This window comes from Cherax quadricarinatus, chromosome 27, assembly GCF_038502225.1.
Source record: "Cherax quadricarinatus isolate ZL_2023a chromosome 27, ASM3850222v1, whole genome shotgun sequence".
Lineage (NCBI taxonomy): Eukaryota > Metazoa > Arthropoda > Malacostraca > Decapoda > Parastacidae > Cherax > Cherax quadricarinatus.
Window position 1 is genome coordinate 15,175,589 of NC_091318.1, and position 20,697 is coordinate 15,196,285.

Here is a 20,697-nt window from a genome sequence, read left to right on the forward strand (position 1 = left end):
TAAACTGAGGATGGGAGTTCTCGGCTGTCAAAAGTTAAACGAGCCACATTGCTAGGGTATTGTCTCCGCCCACGGGCAGGAAGAACGTAAGTGTCTACCTTGAGGATTGGGAGATCTTGGAGTTCCAGCTGTTCTAGAATGTCGGTGCCACATGTCTGGAAATTTTGTTGAACTATGGTATGGGGCAGAATAACGGTACCACTACAAGAATTGAGGGAATGATGTTTTTCAAGGGTGACAGGAACAGTATCTATATGGGAAAGACGAGAGAGCTCACGAGCCTGGGTAGCATTCTGTACGGTAATGATGCGCGTACCGCTCTTAAGAGCATGAAAAGAAATATCTTTACCAACATGGCGTAGGAGTGCCTTGCCAATACTATGGTCAGAAAGATAGGCAGTAGAGGAAGTTGGTCGTAAAGTGAAGAATTTAGTCCACTGTTCAGTCTGAAACTGAGCGTGGAAAGGTAGTGAAGGACGTGTCGATCGTTTCTGAGAAGAACGAGAAGGTGAAGGTGGAGAAGTATCATCAGCAGGTAATTGTCGTTGACGTTTAGGCGTGGGACCAGAGTTGGTCCGACGTGGAACGGGTCGGCGATTTGCAAATTGCCGCACCGTAGAGGGAGAGGCCGGAAGCATAGTCAGAGGAGAGCGAAGGTCTGATAAATCGAAGGAGTCAGTCGAGGCCTCAGTACCTGAAGCGGGTGAGGAAACAGCACCGGCAACAGGTACAGAGGCATGAGGAATGTCTCAAGAGTGGTCCAAAGACGAGGCGGGGTCAGAACGGGGTGCGGTATCAAGAAGGGGCCCGGGGGTACCAGGTTCATGGACTAGGGCTGCCATGGTTAGGTTACTTCTTTCTTTTTGTTTTTAAGAAAAAAAAAGAAAGAAGAAAAAATAAAAATAAAAAAAAAGAAAAAAAAAAGGGGGGACCGGGGAGGGATAGTTCCTAGGAGGAATGAAAGGGCCAGAAATCTCCCTCCGCGCCCAAGAGGACTCGACACCGCTAGTAGCGCAGATGCAGCATGGAACCCGTGCCATACCCTACCCTTCATGCCAGTAAACCAGCAATCTGGGATAGCAACCTCACATCTGCCGAGCTACCTCGGTGGACAAAAGAGAGGGCGGCCGGATATCCGCCACAAAGCATACCTCCTTCAGCCACCACCCCCGGAATCCGAAAGGTGGCTTCCAGAGATACACCCGTCGCCCAAAAGACACCCAAAGCCACTCCGGGATACCGGAGAGGGATCGGGACATCCCTAGGCAATCCAGATTCCACGGCAAACTACGCCACCGCCAAGAAACCTCAACGGAATGGGATGGACCCCGGTGTCCTTTCCCCTACCTAGGAACTAGCGCGCCTGTGGGAGAAATCCCAAAGGACAAAAAGAGGAAGGGCAAAAGGGAGGAGTTTGGAGGAGGAGGAGGAAAGGAAAAAGGGGAGGATGGGGAGGATGGGATAGGGGAGGGGAGATTGGGGGGTAATTAGGTTCGGTCTGAGGAAGAAGACCGATAGGTCCAAACCGTAGATCTATACCATGAGCTCGGCTCACACTGATAAGCTGCGAGCGGTAAATTTGGGTGTAGATATGAGAAAATACATTTATGTGGTATGTGTGCACCACAAACATCCTGCAGCACACAGTGCATAAGAAGAAAAAAAAGACCGTAATTTTCAATTAAAACAGCGACTTTGCAGTGTTTTTTCTATGTTTTTTATACTTGTATTTGCGATTTCTTGGTCTCATTTGATAGAATGGAAGATATATTACAGAAATAGAGATGATTTTGATTGGTTTTAGTTATGGAAATAGCTTGAAACTGAGCTCAAAGTAACAAAGTAAACAAATGACCTCACACGTCTAATACACACCAACCAGCTGGTGGGTCTAATATACTTTCACAAGTGTGGTGATATTATTTATAAAATTATTACAATATTGTATAACAGTAAATCTTCTATTTTTTGGTTTGAATAAAAATCCATATGTGAATATAAAATCTAATTGGAATTCATTTGTAAAGCCTGGAAACGTAATTAATGAGCAGAGAAAATGTTAGTTTTGTGCCAGGAATGCCCGCATTGTTTATTCTGGACCCTATTTTGAAATTGGAAAATTTTGAACTTTGTTAAATTGACCAAATTACCAATTTCCAATCACTATTTTGTAGTTGAAACAGTTGACTTGGCAATTTCTTGTGCTCAAAGAAGTAATACTTGAGAAATAGCTAAGAACTTGGTCGACTGGAATATATGGGAGTCAAAGTTGGCAAAATCGCCAATGCACAAATATCGCTAACACATCAAAATTCGCGAGCATAATTTCGTCATTTTCCATCAAATTTCGTACTTTGTTTTATTACCTTCAGAAAAAGATTATTTTTTTTTTTTTTTTTAAATTCTTGGACCATGGTACACACTGAAATTTGGCCTCTGGACCCTGAAATGGTTAGGATATTTATTACCCATTACAAAACCTCTTCCTATACGAAGTTCAAAAGAGCCCCCCCCCCCCAAAAAAAAAAAACTCGTACTACAATTGCTCCCACTAGCATTTAGGTCCCCTACTAAAATTACTCTCCCACTTGGTTGAAAACTCTTCCCTCTTTAATATCTCCCAAAATTTCTCCCTCTCTCCACTACACTCTTCAGGTACATAACTTAGTATAACATACTTTCCACATACAACCCTTATTTTATTCCATATAATCTTTGAATATATACACATTTAAATTCCCTCTTTTCCTGTCATCATGAATCCTTCAACATTGCTATCCCTTCCTTTACTCCCTTAACCTAATCCCATTTATTTCTCCCCACAAACTCTTACCCCCCCCCCTCAGCTTTGCTTAAAGCCAGGACATCTAGCATCTTTTCAATCATAACATTGACAATCGTCTCTTCTCTGCACTACATCCATGCACAATCATATCAACTTAAGTTTTTATATTTAGTAATTTATACAGAAAGGGTTACCAGCACCTTGCTTCTGACCATTAGTCGCCTCCTTACAGGAAAAGGATTCTTTGCGTTAAGTACTGTCGATGCTACCAGGTGTTTACAGTGAACAAAATTGTTCCATTGAGTATTAGGTAGTAATTAAAACATTTTGTGCATCAATGGAGGTTCATTTCGTAAAGCACTGTTACACGCTGAAGAAAAAACAGTGGTTACTGGTGGGAAATCTGTACACACCCATGACAAAGCAATTTTCCTGACCACTGTTAACTTTTAATTATCTTTGCTAATTGAAGTTATTAATGTTAAAACTAACTGGGGGGGGATAACCATGATCCCACACCAAACCCCAAGCCAGATTTCATCATATAGGACAAATTACTTTACAAAACAAACCTTCATTGATGCTCTAACAACTGAACAATTCTCTGTTCACTGTAAACATTTGGCAGCACATGAACACAACTGCATGGAGCAACCCCCCACAGCACCCAATTTCACCAGTTTGAACATAAACCACCATTGATAACAGTGAGTGCTGACATTGGGGATAGTGTGTGTGTGAAGGCTAGGGTGCAAAGTTTCCTCTATCTCACAGCAAGGCTCAGCACTTCTTTTATAAGTATCCAATGCCATACCTCTACCACACCACCCACTTGTGCAACCTCCACCCACACCTGTAATCATACACCCAGCAGCCTCATACTGCCCACAACCTCCAACCCCTATAATTCCATGGTTACACAATCCCAACTAGCAACCTCCACCCTAACATCCTGGCCATTCAATCGCTCAATTTCCCAGTCCCATACCTGCACCCACACCATGTCCATGACCTGACCCAATCACCTTTACTTTTTGCCTAACATGCCATCCACACTCACCCACCCTCATTACCTATACCACTCATTACTACCTTCACCACCATCTGCACTTATCCACCCAATCGCCTGCCATCCACACCCCCAACCCACACTGGGCCACAGACAATACCACCATGGCCGGGCTCAGAGTAGTTAAAAACTCTAAACTCGTGAAATGTATATCAAAGGTACACCGCCTCACTGCTTCCAGCCTCCACAACCCCCTACCTGCACCAGTTTGGTCTTTACCTCCCTCAAGAGCAGGCTTTCCATCCTACCCAAATACTAACCCCTCTTCATGTAACATCCCAACCTCTAACCCCACATTTGTAATCCCCATGCAGTTGTAACAAGTGGGACAACAAAACAAAAAGACACCACATGCTTGCAGGATCTGCCACATCACCACAGTAACCAACAAATTATTTTTAAAATTATATAAAAAAAATTGTTTTCTTATTGGGAGGGGGTGGAGGGAATTGAACCTAAACCCATTTCTGCCATCTGTTCTCCAGTTCAATTTACAAAATTTTATTACATGTCATTTTCAGGAATGTAACTATCAGGTTATCCAACAGTCAACTGTATATAAATCACATTTAGTGGCATTTATATGACAAAATTAGGGTTCTAAAATGCTCATTAAAATTATTCATTGTCTGACTTTACTGGGTTAATATACAGTAAGACCCCCGTATCTGCAGGGATGCATTCCAAGACCTGTGGATACCTGAAATCGTGAATAGTAGCAAAGCCTAAAATTAAGTAATTTATCGTTTTTATACATACCTGAGTTTAATTGGTAAATTACACAAAGTCAAGATTAACGCCCTTTCACTGATGGGAAGTACTTCACAGCTTCTCTTAGGCTTTGAAGAACTGCCAGCTTCACTATTTTTACACTTTGGGGCCATTATTAAGCAAATTTAAGGGTTATTTTTGAGACATTAAACCAGATAACTGAAACTGCAGAAACTGGACCCATGGATACAGGGGGTGCTTTGCAGCTGAATTCCAGTTAGTACCATGAAACTAATATTGGAATGAATAAGCCATCTTTGTGCAACTGGTACACACCATTTGCTGGTGGTGGAACATCTCTTGGTTCACTGTTTACTTTTGCGAGCTAAGTATACTGGTACGTCAAGACGTAGTCAACACCTGAGTAGTTAACCACGATACACTGTGGATCCTGCTGGCCTTTAGATTTTTTTCGAATGTATGAATAGGTCAAGGGCAACGAGACTTGTGTTGTGGTCAAAAAATATTGAAAGGTGGCAGATTGCAAGTACGAAAAATTGTATGGACACAGCACTTGCATACCAGTACAGGAGAGCCCGTTTGTATGGCTGTTTCCAACCCCATGCAGCAAATCAAAAATCAACAGAGGGTAGAAATAACTTTTTCATTACTGAATTAGTCTAGAATGCCTGACAAGTGTAATCAGATACTCAATACAGTTAAGCATAAAAAGATAAAGTAAAATACACAGCACATACAATACTTACCTTAAAATACGACACCAATCACCCTTCCTTTATTCAAATGTTGTGCAAAAACAGAAAAGCTTTAAAAGCACCTAACATAATGAACAATGGCTCAACTGAAAACCAACAAAAACGTGGAGGAAAAAAAAAAAAGTTGAATATACGGGGCCCTCCTGTACACTGGACAGACAGCATTTGCATATTAGTACGTTGGACACTTAAGATTAAACAGCACAAAGCCCTAAAAAAAACTTTTCCACTCACTGATCTAACATGCTTACGTAAGCCTACTGGATGCTCAAGCCCCTAGCACTAAACATCTTTACTCTTTCTCAAACCCTACCCAAGATAACCCCAACCCCTCCTTCCTTCTACCCCACATTTGCACTCAATCCTATTCTGCTCCATTCTTCCTGAATGCCCAACCACAACCCCCTTCTCAGCTCAATGGAAAAACCTTTGGTAACCTCATACCAAACTAAACTCCAAACCTCTAGCTACAATAAATAATTTCAGATTGTTCCTACAAATTAATGTCAGCAGTAAATTTCAATTTCTGCTAAAAGCAGCATTTACAACTGAGGTTGTCTAGACTGAATAAAATGCTGAGATATCTACTACATCATTACTTCACTGCTCATATACTTACTACATTCCACCTTCCAAAAGTCAACATTAACCCATAACAGTTTTGACAATTCTTTTTGATCTTTAACCAGTTACCGTATCTGTTCCCAGCAAACTTAGTTGTGTAGAAAAAGCAAAGCCTATAACCAATTTTTTTTTTATGAACAGGAACTGCAGAAAAGCAGGGAGAAAAAAGTAATCACTTTTAAGGGTCAGCAGACATGATACCAGTTACAGTAAACATCTAAATGCAATACACACTACTGCTCAGTGAATTACATCGAATCTGTCAGTAACCCAACTGATCCAAAATGAAATTACATAGTATATAAATACTTCACAAGTTTTTACTAGTTAATCATAAAATACTAATCACAAAAGGTATAACATACTCTGGCCTTGGTCCATACATATCTCCATATGGATCATCCCTGCGGTCATATCCCATAGGAGGAGGGCGACGGTCCATTGGAGGGGGAGTACGACGCCCCATGGGTGGAGGCGGCATGCGATCATAAGAATCATATCGGTCATAGGGGTCTCTGTATGCTGGCTCTCTTGGCATTGGAGGAGGAGGCCGACGGTCAAGAGCTCCTGCTGGAGGGAGGGGTCTGCGATCACGTCGTTCATAATCATCATAATAGCCATTTCTCATAGGTGGTGCTGGGGGTGGGCCTGGGGGTGGTGGTCCATAGCGGTCACCCATTGGGGGTCTACGGTCATATGGGCCTGGACGGCCCATGCCTCGTCCTCTCATAGGGCCACCCCGTCCACGGAATCCACCACCCATTCCTCCACGACCTCCCATACCACCCATTCCACCAGCTCGCTTCTCTCCTGTCGATTGCTGTTTGAAGGATTTCAAATTTCATCTTAAAGCTTCATATTAACCTACTGCCATTAATATATAGAACATATGTACAAAAATTATGAAAAACTTCACTTTGGCCATTTGCCAAAGCAAAGGCTCTATGAAAAACCTACTCATTAGCCACCCTTCTTAGTAATAATGTATAACTGCATTATATGGTATTCAAACTGAGAACATACCTCAACACTGATCTTGAAACCATTCATGTCCCAGTTGTTAAGGTTCCTAATAGCTGTTGCTGCCTGTTCGTCCGTCTTCATGTGTACAAAGGCATAATTCCCAAGAATGGAGCATTCTGTGACTTCCCCATACCTCTCGAATAATTTACGTAATTCGAAGTCCTTGCAAGTTGGAGGCAATTTGCCCACAAATATCTTTGTTTTTGGAGGCATTGTTGATGCTGAAGAAAAAGTAAAACTATGAATGAAATCTGATGCATTACTTCACAAAATGCATCATACAGTTTGGATGTTACTAATTTTTTATATTAGTGTTCAGGTATATTCTTCTAGGATTTATATGTAATTAATATGAAAGTTACACGTACATTAGACAAATTTTGCCCATATGAAAAATGACCACTCTTATGCAGGATGAAGTAAAACTGAGCATCAGATACTAATTACAATTTTCATGGATATGCCAGAAATTATGTAGACTTAAAGAAAGTATGATTGTGGGAACTGTCCTTGTAGAGATGAAGCCATGCTGCAAAATATTCAAGATGCAGTAGTAATGTGTAAAACATGCAAATGAACAGATCCACTAGTGACCACACTCAATGATGCCTCAACTAAGAACTCTAGCTCCACTTCCTCCGAGCAGGACTTGCTCCCAGCCAACCATTTCATCACTTTGATGAAACACCAAAAATATTTGCTTAAATTAAAATGGCTATTCCAATCTTATGATAATCTCAGAAAGCTTTCCTTTAAAAAAAAAAAAATATGTATTTGTAATTTATCCAATTCCAAGGCAAGGTACTTTCAGCACTATATATAGTATTCTTACTTCTGTAGCTCAGCATGCTTTGTATGAGAATCTCAATATGGGATATTAATTCACTTAGTTTTCCACTAAACCTGTATAATGTACAAAGGACCAAAGATGCACATTATACAGGCCTTACCATTAGAGAGCTGCACAATTGCAGTTATGCTTCACTGTTTCTAACCAGAAACAGTAAAAAACTTAGCTCAGTGCTGCTATTTTCTTCTAGGATCAGAATTTTCATATTTTTATCAGTCCAGGGGCTTAAGATTTCCAAGTTCTGCACATGTGCACTCTCTCCAATCAACTGAGATTTAGGTAGTCACTCTCTCCAATCAACTGAGATTTAGGTAGTAAATAAGAGGTCAAATACCGGCCTACAGAACCATCCCATTGGACTTTTATCTTACTCATCGTACTATTACTATGACCTAAACCCAACATTTTTAATTTATCTTGCCAAAAATATTATCTATTGTAAGTAAATCAAATTACTCTTAACATGATATTTAATTTAAGAGTTTAAAAGACCCATGCAAGTATTACTGGATTAGGACCTCATTTACTAATTTGAGAACTAAAGCAGCAATGGATTGTTATGCAGTATACTATTCACTACCTTTTAATTAATTTTTTTTTTTATAAATGTCACATGGAAATTTGAGAGAATCTTAAAGGATAAAGGACAATATCCATCTTGGGAAAAAAAAAATTGGTAAACTAATATAAATGTAATCAATATCAGTCAGTTTCCTTCCAAGAGTATAAATGATAATCCTCAGCTCAAAGTATTAGGATATTTCTGTTATAGTGCCATTCCTGACAAGAAACTAGTTTAATCCTCAGATTTACAGGTAGAGATAAGTGTGATAATGCACTATTATTACATTTCAGAGATATATTTAACAGACACAGGGTTTCAGAGTCTAAGATGATCTAAATTCATAGCTGAATTAAACTCCCCTATTAAGCAGTTCAGTCGACAGGGAAGTGCCGACCATTCAATATCAAGTAAATCACGTTTAGGTACTAATGACTCGACACATTATAATCAACATGAACAATGAGATGCCAATAAATATCTAAAAATCTCAAACTATCCCTCACTTTCATTTTACTAAACTGTTTTTACACTGTGCAATATTAAAGCAGTAATATTTTTAATAAATTTTAAATAAAACTAAATAAATCAAGACCATGAGTTTAATATACTCTGGCCATATCAACATTACCTTCCATTTCAGAAGAGCTCTCCACAGTGGCCCAACTTTACTGCCCAGTTGACGCGCCGAGTTTTCCTACAAAAAGTGCATGTCCACAGTACAGTATACAGCAAGATATAATCTAAGTAAAAGAAACACATCAAATAAAGCATACATGGCATTTTCATATGAAAATGCAATTTTTAATAAGTAAGGACTTAAATTTTAAAAGTACAGATATTTATGACTAACACCCATAAACTTGCTGTATTTGTTAAGTTTCTTATTCTCATCACATCTTGCTATATACCCTTTGAATAGGCACTTCAAAATTTATACATGCAAAAATGCATGCATACTTTAATATGAAGTATTTAACTAAAACATGCTGTACATAATTGGAGCCAACAGACCTAGCAGCCTATTGCCCAAGATGACTGTTATACCATTAAAACAACCAGTTTTGTATGGTTTGAGGGTGAAAAAGGATATCCAACAATTTCAGAACAGGATGGTGAGCAATGCATTAATCAAGGCAATCTTTTTTCAGGCACATGGGCTGGACCTACTACTGTTATGCAGTGATCAGTAATGTATATGTAATGTTTAGGTTTAAAATAATTCAAGACTTGTGGTGGTCTTTTCATTACACATGCTCTATTAAAGTAGCAACCTCCTTTAGGGCATCAACTTCTTCCTGAGTACCACAACTTAAATACATGATACACAAGTTAGTGGTATATAGGCTGCTTTTTTAGTTTAGTATTTGTTCCTAGTTAAAGAAAAATGTTGGTTCTATTTTTTTCCAAACCTATTAACATGGGTTTATCCACCTTTTTCCAAATTCATTTTCTCATTTAGTAACATTCCAAATCAGTGTTAATTTTGTGAAAGCTTTTCTTTGGCATACTGTAATTTTCAAAACTACCAAGGATTGCAAACTACCAAAATTAACTGAACACGCTTTTCTAAAGGAAATTTTAAAATTTAGACTGCCTCATAAGAACACTTATTACCAATCCAGTAATTTGATTTTATTCTAATCAACTATAATTTTCTCCCAAGACTAATGGATGTCATCAAATTTTCTATTCCCTGCAGTACTAATTTTGAATACAGCCTCTCCTCACTTAATGACGGAGTTCCGTTCCTAAGACTACGTTGGTAAATGGATTCATCGCTAAGTGAGGCACATACTATAATGGTAATGGGTTTGTGTCAACCATCTTTGATATTGTTTTAATGTCACCTTTGCACCATTTATAACATCTCATTTTTAAATGTTGATACAGTATTATTTTTTTTTATTATCACACTGGCCGATTCCCACCAAGGCAGGGTGGCCCGAAAAAGAAAAACTTTCACCATCATTCACTCCATCACTGTCTTACCAGAAGGGTGCTTTACACTACAGTAGTGTACTGTAATAAAAAGAGAAAATCTTCTCTAATATACATTGTTTAGGTATGTATACTGGCCAGAGCCCGTCATAAGTCTGAGGCATTAGTAAAATACTACTTCACTAAGCGAGGAGAGGGTGTAGTAACAACTGGTAATTACATTTTCTGTAAGCCAATACACCAGCTGTCATTCAAGTGCTCCCATTAATTGCAATGAACACCCACGTTTTAAGAGGCTCATTAAAATTACAAAAATGCTAAATACAGCCTCTCCTCACTTAAGGATGTACTCGTTTACCAATGACTGACTTACGACAGGCTCTCTGACCAGTATGCATACCTAAACACTATATATTAAGAGCTGATTTCCCCTTACCATTTATTACAATATACAGTACACTACTGTATAAACATTTAAAAATATACTAAAAATTTTATAATTAGTGCAAAGGTGATATTAAAACAATATCAAAGATGGATGACAAATCCACTATTACAGTATGCTCCTCACTTAACGACAAATTCGTTCACCGATGTGATCCTAGGAACGGAACTCAGTCGTTAAATGAGGAGGCTGTATTAGTAACCGAGTTATTTTATTTCCAGTTTTAAATTTAGGTATCAGCATACTTGTCAAAAACTGATTTTACTGATTTGTACAAATGGAACAGAAAGATAAGAGCTGAAAAGTATATAGAAAAGGATTAAAATTTCTTAAATTTACAAATGATATATAAAAACATTGGTTTGGCAACAGCTGTTAACAAGTGCAACAAACTGCAAAGTAAACCTTCAATTTAACTGGGAAGAGCAAAATGGACAGTAATGGTGACTCACAGATCATTTTTATTCTTCATAATTTTGTAACCAATGAACTTCATCCAGTTTCCAAATCAACTGACCCAGTGGATTTAGCGAGTTCCAAAGATGTTAAATCAAGGGTTTACTGTAGCATCACTGAAGCAAGCACTAAGGTTAGCTTTAAAAGAAACATACTGGTGGAAATTGCAGAATACAAATTCGACCCAGCATAGCCAGTAGGTGTACTACTGCATTTTTCTATCTCAAACATCCTTTTGTGTCTAATTCAGTTTACAAGTATACATTTTTAATGACCAATAAAAACAAGACAACCCCTTCTTTCCCTCAGTTTGGCAGAGGGATGGGCAAGAAGGGTTTGGAAAGTTTAGTCAGCCTTCCTAGACATGTGATGGCAAACCATTTCTAAAACCAATTAGATATTTATCAACACAGGGGGAGAGTGAGTGAGTGGTGTGCATGTGTGTGAGTGCATGTGTGTGAGTGCATGTGTGTGAGTGCATGTGTGTGAGTGCATGTGAGTGAGTGCATGTGAGTGCATGTGAGTGAGTGCATGTGAGTGAGTGCATGTGAGTGAGTGCATGTGAGTGAGTGCATGTGAGTGAGTGCATGTGAGTGAGTGCATGTGAGTGAGTGCATGTGAGTGAGTGCATGTGAGTGAGTGCATGTGAGTGAGTGCATGTGAGTGAGTGCATGTGAGTGAGTGCATGTGAGTGAGTGCATGTGTGTGAGTGCATGTGTGTGAGTGCATGTGTATGTGTACAAGCATGTGCATGCAAGTACAGTGGAACCTCAATATTCGTAGAGCTCTATATTCACCTAACTTAAGAAAATTTTGACTATTCAGACACTGCTCTGACATTTAACCTAAACAAAACGGTCCATTTCGACGAAGTCCAAAGAAAAAGCATCACACTCAAGTCTGTCAGCTTTCGTTCATTAACCCTTTCAGGGTCCGTCCCGTTGATCAACGGCTTTACGTTGAGTGTCCAAACCGTAGATCAACGCCAAAATTCTAGCGCAGTCAAATTTAGCGCGAAAACGCTCATAGGCCTACATGTGAGAGAACAGGTCTGCGTGGTGGGTGTGCACCATAAACAAAAAACCTAGGCGCCCGCATAGCATTGTGGGAACGCCGGCTCAGTTACCCTTGTTCACCATGCCTCGTCGCAAGTCACTTCTCACTCCCCGGAAAATTGGGACTCTCCTCTTCCTATCTGATAGTTCTGACACTGATGGAAGTGGAAATGAAGACGAATTCTACGGCTTTGATCAGTTAGTGACCGAAAAGAATGACCAGGATATCGATAATAGTGCAGAAAACCCTGACGATCCTCAACCTTCTACCTCTGGTGTGGGCACTCGTGACTCACGGTTGGTTGTTCCTCATCGCAAGAGAAAGCTAATATTTTCGCGTGGCCAGGCCTCTGACTTCAGTAATGATGATAGTGACGTGGACTGCGATTTTATTGCGCTCGACGATCAATCGAGTAGTGATAGTGAGGAATCATATTCACCAGTGAAGCGTCGGTATGTTCGCCGCCGCATGCGCTCGGGTAGTGTACCCTATGCTGTGCCCAGGGGACGGAGTACATCCCGTGGCCCAACACCAGTTTTAGGTAGTGATAGTGAGGATGATGTGGCTACACTTGGCATGGATAGACCACAGGCATCAGTGGATGGTGTTAGTGGTGATGGTAGTGGCACCGCCATGCGCGACTCACCAGGCCACGCTGGGACCCACGCTGCTGACTCGTCAGTTCAAGGACAAAGCGGAGCGCCAGTCACCAGCCCACCACAACCAGCCTATGATGTCCAGTATCCACCAGCAAACCATATGTGGGATTGGCAACAGAATCCCAATTTTGTCCCCAAGCCTCACCACTGACGATTCTCAAAGTGGAATTCTACCTACTTGTCCCCTTGGAACCACGGCCAATGAACTGGAATTCTTTGAATTATTCTTTGACCAGCCATTGATGGAAATTGTCAGGGAAAGTAATAAGTATTTTGAGTACACTATGGCAAATACGATCTTATCACCACAGTCAAGACTACACAGGTGGAAAGAGACGACTGTTGCAGAAATGTATTTGCTTTTTGCAACAATAATGCTTATGCCTCACGTCTATAAGCATAATATAAAAGCAGATCGGCTAATTTCTACCCCGGTCCACAGATCAGCTAATTTCTACCCCGGTCTTCAGTGAAATCATACCAGTGAACAGGTTTATCTTACTCTTACGTATGTTGCACTTCTCTGACAAAACCAGGCCTGACAGAAGTGACAGGTAATACAAGATTAGAAATGTTTTCATGTATCTCAAACAAAAGTTCAGCATATACTTTTATCCCTTCAAGAATCTTGTAATTGACGAGTCTTTGATTTTGTTCAAAGGTAGACTGTCATTCAAGCAGTATATACCGAGCAAGAGGAAACGCTTTGGTATAAAACTGTTTGTACTCTGATTGTGACAGTGGCCTGGTGTTGGATGTTGTTGTATACACGGGTAGTAAAACATTGAAAGATACCAAGATGTTATTGGGTATCTCAGGTGACAGTGAGAAACATGATAGAACCTTATCTTGGTAAAGGGCATACATTATATACCGATAACTGGTACACAAGCCCATTACTCTGATTTCATGAGAGTGAACAAGACAGGTGTGTGTGGCACAGTGCATTCTAATCGTAAACATATGCCCAGGCTCAACGCAGGTGCTCGTGGTGATGACGTGCAGGTGTTTACTGCCAATGACAGCATGGCATTATGGTGGCATGACAAACGAGATGTCACATTGTTGACAACCATTCACCGTAATGAAATGCAAGACAGTGGCAAAGTTGATCGAGTGACTAATGAACGTATTCGAAAACCAGTGTCAGTGATTGATTATACACAAAACATGCGCTTGGTTGACAAGTGTGACATGCAGATTGGTTTTGTTGACTGTTCGTAAGAGTTACAAGTGGTACATGAAACTTTTCTTCCATCTCATGGACATTTCAATGCTCAATGCATATAATATGTACCAAATAAAGACTGGCAACAGACCACCGTAAGGTGAATTTTGTTTGTCTGTTGTCAGACAACTCATAATGAAGTACCAGGTAACACCTGCTATACAACATGGTCCTCGAATTCCTCAGGATATACCCAAGCGTTTGAGGAGAGAAGGTGATCATTTCATAATACAGCTTCCTTCAACTAAGAAGAAATTTGCTCAGAAGAGATGCATTGTGCACAAACAAAACGACGGCAACAAAGACGCAGAGAGACTCGGTTTATGTGTGAGGAATGTAAGGTGCCTCTGTGCATGGTGCCTTGTTTCAAGGAGTTCCACAAGCTCCAGCAGTTTTAAAACCATGTCCAGTGATTGTAAATATGTAAATATATGATAGAACATTAGTATTATACAATATTTGTGCATGTTTATTGTAATAAACAAGTGGTAAACAATATGATAATAACTTTAGTGCAGTTATTGTGTTCAATACAGTGAGTTTATATATATACATTACATACAGTATTGGTATTGGAAAAGAAAAAAAACAACTAAAACCACAAAATAATGTAATGCGCGTATGTGGAATTCGTCGATGTTGCCGCCACCACATCATTTTTGACAAACTTCTTGGCACTGTATCTCGGTAAGTACTGATCAGATTTTTTTTTTTTGTCTTATTACCTTCACAAAAATATGCTCTTTAATTCTGTAAGAAAAAATAATTTTTTTTTTTTTTCAAAATTTCTTGGACACTGGAGCACCACTTCAGATTTTGGCCTTGGACCCTGAAAGGGTTAAGCAGTGTTCCTACAAGTTCCATGAAACTTTATGGTACTATTTCACTTATTCTGGGGTGTTTTAAACATTTTCATTGAAAGTAAAGGAAAGCAGCAAGAACAATTAAAGTGTAAAGAGAACTCATTGCAAAGTGGGAAAGTGGAACACTTGTGTCAGACCTGGCCACTCAATAGGATAAGGCAAAATCCACCATATCATTACTGAAAAATAAAGAGGCAATAAAAGGGGGCTGATGTGGCCTGGGAGGGGTAGTTTCTTTACGGACAATGAACTCTGCCCACATGCACACGCGTGCACGCTCACCCATGTGGTTGCAGGAGTCAAATCACAGCTCCTGGCCCATGTATGTATATTTGTGTATGAATGTGGGTATGTGTGCATATGTACACAAAACTACTCTGGCCAAATTTACAAAGTGCCATTATGCCTACTTAGCGACGAATTTGTTTACCGACATGGTCTTAGGAACAGAACTGTCAATAAGTGAGGATTTGTTTATTGCCTGGTTAACCAGGGTGTTACTGTTTGCAACCGACAAATCCATCACTGCTTCATTATCTGGCACAAGTAACCTGAGAGTTTTAGGACTCTCTTTGCCTGGGTTCAACTCTATGGGTTATTTATCTAGCACAAATCATCTAATACGAAACTATTAATAACAAACCTGATATACTCTAGAATGAATAAGATGTCATCATGCATGTGACGAGTGTGTTGTGTTTGTTGTTGGGTGCTTAAGGGCCACTGAAAGATAAGCCTTACATAGTGGTGGTCCTAGCGGCAGCAGAGGCAGCGGGTTAGTCGGGTAGCCTGTATACCTCCAACAACATTCGAGGTGTCAGTTTCGTGCTGTCCTTTTTCTATCGATTAATCGCTCGACTTACTTTCTACACTGTCAATGCTCCACTTCATCACTGGCTGGCACTATAGCCTTTATTGACTAGTATCGTACATATTGCAGTATCACTGAAGGCACATTTTCCCCTCTTAGCCCTTTACCAAAGGGCTAGCTGGCATTAGGAACTCTTTGGGCCCATGGTGGCTTATTTAGCAGTTGCAAGCAGTAAAAAGAATGGAATACGAAATGTACATGAACGCGTGGGATCATGCTCACTGGCTAATAAACAATGGCACAGTCAGGCTGCTGTTGCTGTGCGGACGCGTTCAGGACGAATGACTTGCCGAGCTCAATGGCGATCACCGAGCCAATACTTTGAAGAAAAAAGTTACGATTTCCAAATATTACAAAATCCGACGACTACAATATCCAAGGGTCTCCTGTATTTAGGTATGCAAACTAGTCAGAGCCTGTCATAAGTGAGTCATTGGTAAACAAGTACAGTGGACCCCCGCATACCGTCGGCATCACATAACGTACAATCCGCATAGCGCTCGCTTTTATCGCAAAAATTTTGCCTCGCATACCACTCAAAAAACCGCTCACCGCTCTTCGTCCGAGACGCGTCCAATGTGCACCCTTAGCCAGCCTCAAATGTGCCGCCGGTGGCATTGTTTACCAGCCAGCCTCCGCGGTAACATCCAAGCATACAATCGGAACATTTCGTATTATTACAGTGTTTTTGGTGATTTTATCTGCAAAATAAGTGACCATGGGCCCCAAGAAAGCTTCTAGTGCCAACCCTACAGCAATAAGGGTGAGAATTACTATAGAGATGAAGAAAGAGATCATTGATAAGTATGAAAGTGGAGTGCGTGTCGCCGACCTGGCCAGGTTGTACAAGAAACCCAAATCAACCATCGCTACTATTGTGGGCAACAGAAAGGCAATCAAGGAAGCTGTTCTTGCCAAAGGTTTAACTGTGTTTTCGAAACAGAGATCGCAAATGATGGAAGATGTTGAGAGACTTATTGGTGTGGATAAATGAAAAACAGCTAGCAGGAGATAGCGTCTCTCAAGCGATCATAAGCGAAAAGGCTAGGAAGTTGCATGAGGATTTAATTAAAAAAATGCCTGCAACTAGTGATGATGTGAGTGAATTTAAGGCCAGCAAAGGTTGGTTTGAGAGATTTAAGAAGCGTAGTGGCATACATAGTGTGATAAGGCATGGTGAGGCTGCCAGTTCGGACCACAAAGCAGCTGAAAAATATGTGCAGGAATTCAAGGAGTACATAGACAGTGAAGGACTGAAACCTGAACAAGTGTTTAATTGTGATGAAACAGGCCTGTTTTGGAAGAAAATGCCAAGCAGGACCTACATTACTCAGGAGGAAAAGGCACTCCCAGGACATAAGCCTATGAAAGACAGGCTTACTTTGTTGATGTGTTCCAATGCTACTGGTGATTGCAAAGTGAAGCCTTTATTAGTGTATCACTCTGAAACTCCCAGACCGTTCAGGCAAAAGAATGTCCTCAAGGAGAATTTGTGTGTGCTGTGGAGGGCAAACAGTAAGGCACGAGTCACTAGGGACTTTTTCTATGACTGGTTACACCATGCATTTGCCCCAATGTGAAAGATTACCTAACTGAAAAGAAATTAGAACTTAAGTGCCTCCTGGTGTTAGACAATGCCTCTGGTCATCCTACAGACGTGGCAGAGCGACTTTATGGGGACATGAAATTCATTAAGGTGAAGTTTTTGCCTCCTAATACCACTCCTCTCCTGCAGCCCATGGACCAGCAGGTTATTGCAAACTTCAAAAAACTGTACACAAAAGCTCTGTTTGAAAGGTGCTTTGCAGTGACCTCAGAAACTCAACTGACTAAGAGAGTTTTGGAGAGAGCACTTTAATATCCTCAATTGTGTAAACCTTATAGGTAAGGCTTGGTAGGGAGTGACTAAGAAGACCTTGAACTCTGCTTGGAAGAAACTGTGGCCAGAATGTGTAGACAAAAGGGATTTTGAAGGGTTTGAGGCTAACCCTGAGAGGATTATGCCAGTTGAGGAATCCATTGTGGCATTGGGAAAGTCCTTGGGGTTGGAGGTTAGTGGGGAGGATGTGGAAGAGTTGGTGGAGGAAGACAATGAAGAACTAACCACTGATGAGCTGATAGATCAACTTCAACAGCAAGAGGCCACACCTGAGGAAACTGGTTCAGAGGGGAGAGAGAAATTGAAGAAGTTGCCTACTACAAAGATTAAGGAAATCTGTGCAAAGTGGCTTGAAGTGCAAACCTTCATGGATGAAAATCACCCTCACACAGCTATTGCAAGCCGTGTTGGCAACCTGTACACTGACAATGTTGTGAAACACTTTAGGGAAGTGATAAAGGAACGAGAGGTACAGGCCACTATGGACAGATATGTTGTGTGAAAAAAGTCCAGTGACTCTGAAGCTGGTCCTAGTGGCATTAAAAGAAGGAGGGAAGTAACCCCAGAAAAGGACTCGACACCTCAAGTCTTAATGGAAGGGGATTCCCCTTCTAAACACTAACACTCTCCCCTCCCATCCCATCAATCATCACCAGATCTTCAATAAAAGTAAGTGTCATGTAATTGTGCATGCCTTTTTCAGTTTGTGTGTATTAAAATTAACATTTCACGTGGTAAAAAAAAATTTTTTTCATACTTTTGGGTGTCTTGCACGGATTAATTTGATTTCCATTATTTCTTATGGGGAAAATTCATTCGCATATCGATCATTTCGCATAACAATGAGCCCTCTTGCACGGATTAAAGTCGCTATGCGGGGGTCCACTGTACGTTGCTAAGCAAGGAGAGGCTGTATTAGAATTTAGTGAATCAAGCCCCTCTCTCCATCACCTAAACCTATGTTATTAACACCAGGATCCCTCACATAGATCTACATTTTGATTGAGCTTAGCGTACTCAGGAAAGCAGAGTGGTGAATTTTGACCTAGATATGAGCAAATGGGTCTGTTCAGCAAGTGTGCACAGCCCATGCTCTACATCGCGCATGATGCAAAAAAACAAAACTCTGACCTTGTTTGATTTAACCCTTTGACTGTCGCAGCCGTATATATACGTCTTACGAGGTAGTGTGTTTGACGTATATATACTCAAATTCTAGCGGCTTCAAATCAAGCAGGAGAACGCTGGTAGGCCCACATGTGAGAGAATGGGTCTGTTGTCAGTGTGCACCATATAAAAAAAATCCTGGAGTACGCAGTGCATAACGAGAAAAAAAACTCCCGACCGTTTTTTTTTTAATTAAAATGCCGACTGTGGTCTATTTTCGTATAGTACTTATGGTTGTATTCTCGTTTTCTTGGTCTCATTTGATAGAATGGAAAACATATTATAGAAATAGAGGTGATTCTGATTGATTTTACTATAAAAAAAAACTAGAAATGTAGCTCCAAGTAGGGAAAATGTTTGATTTTTGCCAATGTTCAAAAGTAAACAAATGATGCCATTGTCCAATAAATGTCCAACTAGCCATTCTAATATGCAGTCATGAATGGGTTGATGTTATTTATACAATTATTACAGTATTGCAGTAGTCTGCATAATAGTAAGTCTTCTATTTTTTGTTTGAATAAAAATTCAAAATAGAAAGAGTAATATCAGAGGGGCCTGGAGACATGACTGATGAACAAAGAAAATGTTATTTTAGAGCCAGGAATGTCTGCATTGTTCATTCTGAACCTTATTTTGAAATTGTCATATTTTTTAGTTTTCATGAAATTGGCCAAATTACAAATTTCTGACCACATTATTAGGTAGTTGAAATCGGTAAATGGGCAGTTTCTTGTACTCAATCAATAGAAATAATGGAGTTCTAAAGAAATAGCTATGAGTTTGGGCAACTGGAACAATGGAATTAGCCGAAAATAGGGCTCAAAGTGGGCGAAATCGCCGATTTGTAAACAGCGCCGAGGTCGCTAACTTCGCGAGAGCATAATTCCGTCAGTTTTCCATCAAATTTCGTTTTTTTGGTGTCTTTACAATCGGGAAAAGATTCTCTATCATTTCATAAGAAAAAATAATTTTTTTTTTAATTTTGCGACACCAGGAGACACCTCAGGACTGGGGGTTGCGACAGTCAAAGGGTTAAGGGACCTCTTGGAAAAATTTCCGCACGCTTCAAGAAAAAAAATTTAATGGAAATTGAGTTATTCATACAGTAAAATAGCTTAACTCTTTGGCAACACAATGGTACAAGAATCAATGTTCTACGACGTTTCTACAAGAAATTATAGTCATTTATATCATGTATGGTGACTGATATGAGTAGCACGTCTGCTCACAGCCCATATATTTTTTGGAATTTTTCCTTGTTTTTTATCGCTTTTTCTTGCATTATACTTCCTAATATAATATTTGACTATTTGGCATCATATAAGAGTAGGCACAGCTTATCCGTAGAGTGCCAGCCAGTCAGGCACCATCTGGGAACACACTGCAGTACTCCCGCTCCAGAGAGCCAGGAAAAATCGCTTCATTATTACGCTTATATCAGCTTATATATCAACTCTATGGCTTAGTTACCTATCAGAATTTATCTTGTATATAATAAACACTAAATAACATACAACCATGTTATATACCCTAGACTGAATAAAATAGGCCATAATATATTATGCGAGAGTCCACCAGCAATATTTCGATATAAATGAGTTACTCCTCTCCATGTCGTCTGAGTACGAGAAAACGGTGTTTTGAAGAGGATAACTGCACTAGAACATCAGTTTACTAAGAAATACACCCTAACAAATGCGATTTTCACATTTTTTTTTTCAAGACGGCG

General features: G+C 40.1%; 1 protein-coding gene across 3 annotated transcripts in view; it reads right to left on the reverse strand.

Moving 5' to 3' along the window:
* LOC128691195 (RNA-binding protein lark) overlaps positions 1 to 20,697 on the reverse strand; it is a 60,151-nt gene that overhangs the window by 29,720 nt on the left and 9,734 nt on the right. For 2 of the 3 annotated variants that reach the window (XR_011392473.1, XM_070089017.1), the window contains exons 2-4: positions 9,032 to 9,097; positions 6,989 to 7,209; positions 6,331 to 6,785 (exon numbers count right to left, since the gene is read on the reverse strand). Coding sequence is in view for 2 of the 3 variants with exons in the window: in XM_070089017.1 (XP_069945118.1) it covers positions 6,331 to 6,785; positions 6,989 to 7,209; positions 9,032 to 9,038 (683 nt within the window). In the remaining variant the exon portion in view is untranslated. The remainder of the gene's footprint in view (positions 1 to 6,330; positions 6,786 to 6,988; positions 7,210 to 9,031; positions 9,098 to 20,697) is intronic. The other variant, XM_070089018.1, reaches the window with a different exon arrangement.